This window comes from Rhinopithecus bieti, unplaced genomic scaffold (genome assembly GCF_001698545.2).
Source record: "Rhinopithecus bieti isolate Rb0 unplaced genomic scaffold, ASM169854v2 scaffold_63316, whole genome shotgun sequence".
NCBI classification, from domain to species: domain Eukaryota; kingdom Metazoa; phylum Chordata; class Mammalia; order Primates; family Cercopithecidae; genus Rhinopithecus; species Rhinopithecus bieti.
In genome coordinates, this window is record NW_016824497.1 from 735,745 (window position 1) to 747,328 (window position 11,584).

General features: G+C 39.4%; 1 protein-coding gene across 3 annotated transcripts in view; it reads left to right on the plus strand.

The window, feature by feature from the left end:
- SLC25A12 (solute carrier family 25 member 12) overlaps positions 1-11,584 on the plus strand; it is a 113,194-nt gene that overhangs the window by 14,765 nt on the left and 86,845 nt on the right. For all 3 annotated transcript variants that reach the window (XM_017862360.1, XM_017862361.1, XM_017862359.1), the window contains exon 3: positions 10,708-10,850. In XM_017862360.1, the coding sequence (XP_017717849.1) occupies positions 10,708-10,850 (143 nt within the window). The remainder of the gene's footprint in view (positions 1-10,707; positions 10,851-11,584) is intronic.

Here is an 11,584-nt window from a genome sequence, read left to right on the forward strand (position 1 = left end):
AGTATTCGTGGAAGCAATCTGAGTTAGGAAAGCAGAGCACTGAAGAATTTTTTTTTAGCAAAATCAGTAAAATGTTTTGTTTCTAGTTTATCCAAAATATGCAACTGAAAGTTTTAATCAAAATTAGATATATACAACTGCTTTTCCCTAACGCTCAGGTAGTTGATTTTAGTAACATCGGAAAATTTTTACATTACTAATTAAAATCCCTGTTTTAAAACATTAATATGGCTTAATAAAGTTGTTAAAAAGTCCAAGTGGCCATATGTGTTTAAAATAATTTTTTTTCTTATAAAATATTTATGATAGAATGCTCTTTTATTCTAATTGAACTCACATAATAAGATAAGGCAAATTACACATTGTACTGTTTAACAGGGTTTGTGTGTCAGATCTGCTATGGTCTTTGCTCCTTACACAGAGTGCTTGTGTAGTAAAAGGGCATGCATTCCCTACTAAATTTGGCTTCCGTTGGAAGTAAGAGCCGTAATAGTGAAGGACAGTAAGAGAACTATCTTCATATGCTCAGTTCTTGCTTTGGTACATATTGTCTTCTTTTATTGTTCAAATAATTCATTTTTCTTTGTGGGAAATGCTCTATGAAATATCTGTAGTTACTAAGCTTCATGACATTGTCATTTGAGTTACTGAAATTAAAAGGATGTTAAGATCTGAAAATGTCAGTTCATCTCAGTTGGAACAAAGTCATGGAGGAACAGTTTGTTTTGACTCATATTACAGCCACATGTTGGTTAGACAGAGATAAAGCTGCCTAGACCAGTCAGGACTGATCTCATGGTAAGCCCAGGAATACTGGCAGCCAACCCAGGGAAACTTTGGCTTGGAGAGAGATGAAAGGTTAGAACAGTAATTTCTTCATGTTTGGGCGAAAGCAGAAAAATTCACTAAGCAAGGAGGGAAATTGAGATCCTATGCTTTTCTGTTTCTAAGCATTTTACAGTAACTATTTCAAATTATATTTTACAATTTTGAAGTACTTTGGTGTTCAAGGTGTCATTTTGCCTCACAATAGGACAGCAGTTTTTCTGCAAACCCTTGTTAAAGAAGAGGCTCCAAGAATCTGCATGTTTTACCCAAAAATTCTCGAGTTAATGGCACAGGAGTTTAGAACCCAAGTTTTCTGACCCAGTTTTAGTGTCCATCATGCCATCATCTCTGAGCTACTTGACAACAGGCACTGTGTCTTGTTGATCTCTGCATCCCCAGTACTGGGCACCAGGCATAGTGGCTGGCACACAGTTTCAAAATCAATCCAAAATAACCTGAAAGATTTGATCTTAGCAGATTTTTGGCTTAAAAAGCAGTGTTTCTAGATATATTGCCTTAGTTTTGGTGTGCATACTTGAAAAATCCTTAATCTTGATATACCATATAATTTTTTAAAAGTAACCAGTTTTCTAGTCCTAACGCATCAGAATTTTTCTTTATAGTCTCTGGAATATCTTTTAGAGGTATAAAACATCAAAGGATCTGTTTATGAACTCAAACTATTTAAACAAGTAATTGGTATCATTTAGAGTATTTGGGCTTTATACTCATTGAAATCATTGAATTTTAAGTTAACCTTTTTTTCTTAGTGGAAATTTAGGGTTGTGTGTCAGTCTTTGTAATGTGTAGTTAATATAATAATATAGGTTGCATACATCCTTTTTCTGCCCCCCCATCCCCCCCCCCGGGACAGAGTCTTCTTCTGGTCCCCCAGGCTGGAGTGCAGTGGCAGGATCTCGGCTCACTGCAACCTCCGCCTCAGCCTCTTGAGTAGCTGGGATTACAGGCGCCCACCACCAGACCTGGCTAATTTTTGTATTTTTAGTAGAGATGGGGTTTTGCCATGTTGGCCAGGCTGGTCTCAAACTCCTGAGCTTGTGATCCACCCACCTCGGCCTCCCAAAGTGCTGGGATTACAGGTGTGAGCCGCTGCGCCCAGCCAGTTGCATACATCCTAAAGGTCACATAAGGTTAAATTTGGTAAGTTGCAAAGGAGTTACTGCTATCCAGTTTATTACAGTCAGTTGAAGCCTTGGTATGTTGATCTGTTGGCTTGGTAGGCAAAACATTTTTAAATGGCATGATCTTCTCATTTGGAGCTAGAGGTAGTTCAGTGTAATTATGATACACATCTGTATATGAAACCCTGCCATCTTTTATAGACAATAATTTTGATTAAATGTGTAAGGATTCTAATCTCTCATAAGATCTATTTTATTTCTCAAGCTTTAGAATGCTAAGGCTTTCTCAAGCACATGCTAACTATACTCAATGTAAATTTAAGTATTTCTGGAAATGTCAAAGCTGTATGTTCTTTCACATTTCAGATACTTGAGTTGGGCTTGGAAAAAGTTTAATAAAGAAAATGGACCAGCTATTTCAGATACTGTCAACTACTTTATGTCAATGTCTTCCATGTGTCCTTGACTTCTTGCCCAAGAGGGAATACAACTGCTTAAGAGATATCTTTGAAATGGCAAATGATGAACTCTAAAGTTACTTGGAGTATAGGCATACTTGGGTAATTTCATCTAAAGTCATTTTAGTTCATCCTTTGAAAAGACAGGAACAAAATGAAAGTTATATTATGAAACTATTAAATTGCTTGATATACTAAGTGTGTATGTGTGTGTGTGGGGGGCAACCTAGTGGGACCCCATCTTTACAAAAAAATAAAAATTGAAAAACTTAGCTGAGCATGGTGGCACATACCTGTGGTCCCAGCTACTCAGGAGGCTGAGGTGGGAGGATCACTTGAGTCTGGGAGGTCGAGGTCTTCTGTGAGCCGTGATCCTGCCACTGCACTCCAGCCTGGGTGACAGAAAGAGACCCTGTTTCCCAAAAAAAAACAAAACCCAGACGCCTGATTTAAATATATCACCAATTTTTGAGGTACCAGCTTTATTAGCATAATACCTAAAATATTTTAGCATTTTTGACTGTGGATAGACAGATTCTAGTTTCAGATATAAACTCCCTCTTTGGTTCTGCTGTTCAGGCAACAGGCTTACAGACATTGCCAAGTAATTGTCTCTAATTTAATGAGTTAATTAGTTAACTGTCTCCTGTAGAAGTCAAGTACTGACTCCTTATGGATGGGAGAAGACTTTTTTCCTCTAAGCTGTACACTCTATCTTTCAGTTAAAATTAAGTTAAAATAGACTAGGAGAGCTGGAGAAAACACTGGCAAAATACCTCAGGGTAAGTGGTTCTTTGGCATCATTTATAACCCCGGATACTGGCACAGCCTATTTCAGTACATGTCAACTAAAGCATTTGTTTTCTTTGTTAGCCTCTGTGTCCTTTGTGCTTTGTGCTAAGGCTGCTCTATTTCCTGATAGTTTTAAAGTCAAGAATGTTGACATCTTGGCGATTCCATACATACAGTATACTTAAAAATTTTTTAAATTTTGGGTTCAAGAGGTCCATGTGCAGGTTTCTTACAAAGGTATATTGTGTGATGCTGAGGTTTGGGCTTCTGTTGATCCTGTCATCCAGATAGTGAACATGGTACCAAACAGGAATCTGTTCGCCCCCTGCCCTTTCTCTCTCTCCCCACTCTAATAGTCCCCAGTATCTATTGTTCCTGTCTTTATGTCCATGTGTACCTGTTACAGGTAGAGGGTCTTGACTGCAAGTTCTCCAGGTTCTTGGCATTTTTAACAAAGAATTGGACAAAACGCCCAGCAAAGCAAGGAAAGAATGAAGCAACGAAAGAACGAAAGCAGGAATTTATTGAAAATGAAAGTACACTCCACAGTGTGGGAGCCAATGAGCAGCGGATTAAGGGCCTGGATACAGAATCTTCTCAGGTCCAAATACTTCCTAGAGGTTTCCCATTGGCCACTTGGTGCTTACCTCATGTAAATGAAGTGGTGGCCCACGATTGGTCTGATAGGTTGCTTTTTGCAACCAATCAGAGCCTGAAGTGAAGTTGTAAAGGACACACTCCTGTGCAAACATCTGATTGGCTGCAGAAAGCAACCAATCAGAGGCTAAAGGAAAGTTATGAAGTTACGAAGTTGTACTTATATGCAAACTGACTGCAGTCAGTCTGATTGGTTGTGAACAGCCAGTTTCCAATCTGCCGTGCAGAAAAGGTAGGGGTTTGCAAAGGGAGTAGCCTCTGGTCCTTTTGTTACTTAGGTGTGGAAAGTTAGGGTTATCCTTTCAATTTAGTTCTAGGAAGTTGGTGTGAAACGGCCTCCAGACCCTATTCTCCTGCCTCATACCCAATATTTAGTTCCCGCTTTTAAATGAGAACAGGTGATACTTGGTTTTCTGTTTCTGCGTTAATTCTGCTTAGGATAGTGGCCTCCAGCTGCATCCACGTTGCTGCAAAGGACATGATTTCAGCCTTTTTTTTATAGCTGCATAGTATTCTATGAAGTAGATGCCATACATGCAGAACACTTTTATTGTGTGTTTATGTTTTCTATTTAGTGGTTGTAGTCCTGGAGGTCAAATTCAGATATTAGAGAATAGACACCTGTGTGGCAAAAAGAACAATTGTTGCCAAATTTTGTTAATACAAAATCTCTGAAATGTTTTCATGTGCTCCCCCCTTTTGTTATCTGTTAATGAAACAAAGAAGCAACACAAGCACTTGTGAAGAGAGAACAAAGATCACCATAATCCCATCTCTAGTATTTTCTTTTTTTAAGTTTGAGATGGAGTTCTGCTCTTGTTGCCCAGGCTGGAGTGCTTTGGTGCAATCTCGGCTCACTACAACTTCTGCCTCCCGGGTTCAAGAGATTCTTGTCTCAGCCTCCTGAGTAGCTGGGATTACAGGCACCTGTCACCACGCCCAGCTAATTAGTATTATTATTTTGAGACAGAGCTTCACTCTTGTTGCCCAGGCTGGAATGCATTGGTGCAATCTCGACTCACTGCAACCTCCACCTCCCGTGTTCAAGCGATTCGCCTGCCTCAGGCTTCCAAGTATCTGGGATTACAGGCATGCACCACTACACTCGGCTAATTTTGTATTTTTAGTAGAGACAGGGTTTCTCCGTGTTGGTCAGGCTGGTCTTGAACTCCTGACCTCAGGTGATCTGTCCACCTCGGCCTCCCAAAGTGCTGGGATTACAGGCGTGAGCCACTGTGGCTGGCCAATTTTTGTATTTTTAATAGAGATGGGGTTTCACCATATTGGCCAGGCTAGTCTCGAGCTCCTGACCTCAGATGATCTGCCCATCTTGGCCTCCCAAAGTGCTGGGATTACAGGCGTGAGCCACTGTGCCTGACCTAGTATTTTCTTACTTTGTATTTTGTGTTTAGTTTTCCTTCTTTTAATTTTCACAGGAGTCAGGCCCTCCTTGTCAAAGGATTTGAGCGTTTTTATGATTATATATAATGTATACTTGTGTGTATGTACCTGTATATTGCTAAGTTTCTTTTCAAAAGGACTGAATTTGACAAAAGCAAGATGTATAGGACAGTATAAATAGTATGCTATCATTTATATAAAAAGAAATGGATAAGAATTTCATATATACACACATATATTTAGGTGTATATATATTAACATATACATAATTTACTCGTTTATGCATAAAACATCTTTAGAAGGATACATAAGAAATCGATTGCCTCTGGGGTGGGGAATTGAGTGGGAACAGAAGTAGGAGGAAGACTTTTTACTGTATATTCTTTGCTACCTTCTGAATTTTGAATGGTATGAATGTAATACTATTAAAATAATAAATAAAAAGCTATTAGCAATAGGTAAAAGTACCCACTGTTTTTTCTTTTTCATGCCCACTGTGTTGGTTCAGGCCTCAACCTCTTTCACCTGTATCTTTTATTTATTTATTTTTTTGAAATGGAGTCTTGCTCTGTCGCCCAGGCTGGAGTGCAGTGGTGCAATCTTAGCTCACTGCAACCTCCGCCTCCCGGGTTCAAGTGATTCTCCTGCCTCAGCCTCACGAGTAGCTAGGACTACAGGCGCCCGCCACCACACCCAGCTAATTTTTTGTATTTTTAGTGGAGACGGGGTTTCACCATGTTAGCCAGGATGGTCTCAATCTCCTGACCTCGTGATCCGCCTGCCTTGGCCTCCCAAAGTGCTGGGATTACAGGTGTCAGCCACTGCATCTGGCCCTCACCTGTATCTTCGTAATAGCCACTTACTACTCTCCCTGTTCCAAGTTAGTTCCTCTCTCTTCCACTCACCTTTCATGTTGCCATCAAGGATAGCACAGATCAGATATGTCTCTCCTTCTTAAACTTTTAGTAGTGTCCCACGGCTCACAGAATAAAGTTCAGACTCTTCTGTTTAGCATTCAAAGTCTTCCACCATTTGGTCTCAAACTGCCTTTTCTACTACATGTATTTCTATATGCTCTCTTTATTATCGTATCTCTCTCCAACTAACCCTTCTCCCAGAAAAAAAGGGTATTTTTTGTTTCAACATCTGTTCACATTAGTTTTTTGTGTTTTTGTTTTTAGTTTGAAGTACCCATTCTCTCCACTTGCAATTGAAATTGGATTTAACTTTTAAGTTCCATTCCAAGTGTTGCCTTTCTCCCTCCATTCTCTGGCCCCATCCCACCAGTCCTGGGAATGAATCACTCCTTTTTGGTTCCCATAGTATATTTCTCATGCCATTGTTTGCAACTCATATTCTAGTTACTGGTGGACAGAACTAGTAACAGTAACTAGTAATTGACTAGTAACTAACTTGTCAGTCTCCTTATATTCTGTTTTAAGACTTCTTGTATCCATCCTTCTTTCCAATTGCAGCAGTCTTCCTCATATTGTGCCTTTCCTCACTCCTGCCTGTGCTTAACTCTGGTGGTTTTGTGATCTTGGTGGAACATGTCCAATTATCTCATACATGTTAAGAAGAGGAAGAAAAGAAGCAATTGACAGGAATTGATGGAATCTACTTACTATTAGTATAAATATCTTTCAGTTTGCTTTTTCTTTATCCTATGTTTATATACTTTTTTTTTGAAACTTATTGTTTGTTTGTTTTTTTTTTTTAAGACAGAGTCTCATTCTGTTGCCCAGGCTGGAGTGCAGTGGCGCGATCTCGGCTCACTGCAGCCTCCGCCTCCCGGGCTCATGCCATTCTCCTGCCTCAGCCTCCCGAGCAGCTGGGACTACAGGTGCCCGCCACCACGCCCTGCTAATTTTTTTGTATTTTTAGTAGAGACGGGGTTTCACCGTGTTTGCCAGGGTGGTCTCGATCTCCTGACCTTGTGATCCTCCTGCCTCGGCCTCTCAAAGTGCTGGGATTACAGGCGTGAGCCACCGCACCCAGCCTATTGTTTTCTTTATCCTATGTTTATATATTTATTGTTTTGAAATTTTAAAGATTATTTTGTCTTCATTGTGTAAGTGTGTGAAATATCTAGAGGCCTGGGAGGTCAATAAACTTGTCTAGGGACTCACAAAGGGTTAGTGGTAGAGCCAAGGTTTAAACCCAAAACCCCTTCAAGAATGGCTTTTATAGTCATGTATAGAGAACATGACTTTATTTTGGGGTAATATTTCTTGAATGCTTTTGGTAGCACCAATTAGTGGGAAAAAAAAGTCCACGTTGGGCTACTTCTTTTTATTTTTGTTCTGTAGCACAAGTCATCAAGCAACCCCTGGGCTACTTTTTTTTTTTTTTGAAACAGGGTCTTGCTCTGTCTCCCAAGCTGGAGTGCAGTGGTGCAATCTTGGCTCACTGCAACCTCCGCCTCCCAGGTTCGAGTGATTCTCCCACCTCTCAAATGCTTTGAATGCTAACCAGAAGAGTCTGAACTTTATTCTGCAAGCCATGGAACAATACTAAAAGTTTTAGAAGAAAGGAGAGACATAATCTGATCTGTGCTATCCCTGATGGCAACATGAAAGGTGAGTGGAGGAGAGAGGAACTAACTTGGGACAGGGAGACTAAGAAGTGGCTATTACAAAGATACAGGTGAGGGCCCGGCACGGTGGCTGACACCTGTAATCCCGGCACTTTGGGAGGCCGAGGCAGGTGGATGACGAGGTCAGAAGATCGAGACCATCCTGGCCTAACATGGTAAAACCAGTCTCTACTAAAAATACAAATTAAGTGATTCTCCCATTCCTCTCAGTCTCCTGAGTAGATGGGACTAAAGGCACAGGACACCACGCTTGGCTAATTTTTGTATTTTTAGTAGAGATGGCATTTCACCATGTTGTTCAGGCTGGTCTCAAACTCTTGACTTCAAGTGATCTGGCCGCCTTGGCCTCCCAAAGTGTTGGGATTACAGGCATGAACCACTGCATCTGGCAACTGGGCTACTTCTTATGCAGGCTGATACAGCACTTGTGGTGGTAGTCTCTGTGGCGTTTTTTGTTTGTTTTCATTCTTTTGGACAGGGTCTTGCTCTGTCACTCAGACTGGAGTGTGGTGGCACAATCATGGCTCACTGTAGTTTCGACCTCCCAAGTTCCAGTGATCCTCCCTCCTCAGAATCCTGCATAGCTGGGACTACAGGTGTGCACCACCATGCCCAGCTACTTTTGAATTTTTTGTAGAGACCTGGTCTCTCCGTGTTGCCCAGGCTGGAACTCCTGAGCTCAAGGGATCTTCCTGCCTTGGCCTTCTAAAGTACTGGAATTACAGGTGTGAGCCACTGTGCCTGGGCTAACTCTTTTCTTATTGAAAGAACAGGTGGCTTTGTTTAGTCAGATCCACAAAGGGAGACACTTGCAATACTTGACCAGAAAGCAAACCAACAATCATTTGCCCTGATTCTTCTTCCCCATCTTGTTTCCCAGAAGCAACCACTTGTAACTCTCTTAGCTATTTCTTTTGGTATTACCTTTCACATTTCTATATTGATATGTCTAGACATTTTGACTTTCTGTTACAGTAGCTGAGGTCCTAGCTTCCTTATACTACTTCCTCTCACATTCCTCTCAGTATATTTATAATTTTTTCTTTCAAGACAGGGTCTTGCTCTGTTGCCCAGGCTGGAGTACAGTGGCATGATCTCTGCTCACTGCAACCTCCACCTCCCAGGCTCAACCAATCCTCCCACCTCAGCCTCCTGAGTAGTTAGGACTACAGGCACATGACATCATGCCCAACTAATTTGTGTATTTTGTAGAGAAGGAGTTTTGCCATGTTGTCCAGGCTGGTCTTGAACTCCTGGGCTCAAGCAATCATCCGCCTTGGCCTCCCCAAGTGCTGGGATTACAGGTGTGAGCCACTGCACCTGTCCTATTTATAATTTTATTAAATTAACATTTGATATCTATATTATTATGACTATAAATACTGTTTATTTTGAGCCAAGTCATAGATTGATATTTTCTATTTTGTACAATAAAATAATTTCTCATAGTTAAAATTACCAAACTTTTGATTTGCTTAGTTATTTGTGTACCTATTACCAATTCATTCATTTGCCAAATATTTACTGAGTGCCTACTATAAGCCAGGCATAATTCTTGGTGTTTGGGATATATCAGTAAACAAATTAGACAAAGATTCTTTCCCTTGTGACACATTCTAATTGGGAGATAGACAATAAACATAAGTAAAATATAAAGTATGTTAGAAAGAGGTGCTGAGGGAAAAAAAGCAGGGCTGTTGAGGAGCATGATGCCCTTGATTCATGATTCTTTATATGTGACCTGGTTTTCTCTCTGAAAACTTGTGGAATTTTCACTTCATTTGGATGTTCTGCAATATAACAATGATGGGCCAGGCCCTGGTGTAGATGTTAGTTTTAATTTTCGTGCTTGACATTTTGTGAGCCCTTGTATTCTTCAGTTCTGATCTTACTGCTTTGTTGATTGACTGAAGTAATGATCAATCTGATGCAACTCAAGGAGAAGAGCTTTGGTTGTTCATGTTTGGTTATCCCATAGTATATAAAGCACTTTAATGAGTTTCTTTGATGCAAGTATTATTATTACTTTATTTTAAAAAATTATTGATGTAAAGATTACTGATGTCAAAGAATATTTTAATTTATTTCCTATTTCCAGCTGCTGGAACTTGGTATGATGAAAGGTCTTGTTTGTTATTCCTTTTCATTCATTTCACTTCGAAGGTTTGGCAGGTTACATGTCTCCCTGGTGCTCTTGTAGACGGGGAGCCTCTGGGAGTCACTTTCAGGTCCTGGCTGTCCTTTCACTTTTCTTAGTCTTTTCATATCTTTTATCTCACCAATATATGTATTTTAAATTGAGATAAAATTCACATAACATAAAATTCACCATTTTAACCATTTTAAAGTATACAATTCAGTGTTTTTTTTTTTAAAGTATATTTACAATGTTGTATGATGTTACCACTATCTAATTCCAGAACATTTTCATCATCCCCAAAGAGAAATCTGATATCTAATAAGCAGTTAACTCCCATTCCCCTCTCCTTTCAGCTCCTGGCAACCAATATTCTGCTTTCTGATTCTATGATCTTACCTATTGTGGACATGCCACGTCAATAGTGTCACATAATACATGGCCTTTAGTGTCTGGCTTCTTTCACTTATCATAAAGTTTTCAAGGTTCATACATGTTGTGCATATGTTAGTACTATAAAATGTTTTAAAATCAGACTCTGAATATTTGATTTTCAGTATCCAGATAAAATTCTGCATTTATTATCTTTATTTTGATTTTAATACTGGCCTTTAATTTACCTTTTCACAAAACATCTATTGGATATAAAATGATATTGGATAATTTTCAGTATACGTTATTTATTTGTTTTTTTAGTATGCCAGTACTGAGGTTGATGGAGAGCATTACATGACTCCAGAAGACTTTGTTCAGCACTATCTTGGACTGTATAATGACCCAAATAGTAACCCAAAGATCGTGCAGCTCTTGGCAGGAGTAGCTGATCAAACCAAGGATGGGTAAGTATCTTCATGCATTTTCTGAAAACTAATGTTCTGGAATATATTGTTAAAATTTAAAAAACTGGCCGGGCGCGGTGGCTCACGCCTGTAATCCCAGCACTTTAGGAGGCCGAGGCAAGTGCATCAGCTGAGGTCGGGAGTTCGAGACCAACCTGACCAACATGGAGAAACCCTATCTCTACTAAAATACAAAATTAGCCGGGCATGGTGGCCCGTGCCTGTGATCCCAACTACTCAGGAGGCTGAGGGAGGAGAATCGCTTGAACCTGGGAGGTGGAGATTGTGGTGAGCTGAGATTGAGCTATTGCACTTCAGCCTGGGCGACAAGAGCAAAACTCCATCTCAAAAATAAAAAAAAATAAAAATTAAAAAAACCCACAGGCTTACCTGTGAGTATCTAGAATTTTAATATTAGTAAACATGTAATTAGTAATTACCAGTTTACTCATTAGTAATTAGAAAATATGTATTTAAAATAAATATATTATTATTATACTTTTGGGATACAGAAATCATTACGAAAAATGTATTCAAAAAAATTTTTTTGGAAAAATAATGGGAAGCTTTATGTTGAAAAGAATGAAGATACCAGGCAAGTAAGTATTCTTTATAGGTCAAATTGTGAGCCAATAATTTTTAAACCACACTAACTGGAGATCTATGTTTTGTTTTGTTTTGGTCTACATTAAAGAAATATATATATATAGTTTTTTTTTTTTTTTTTTTTTTTT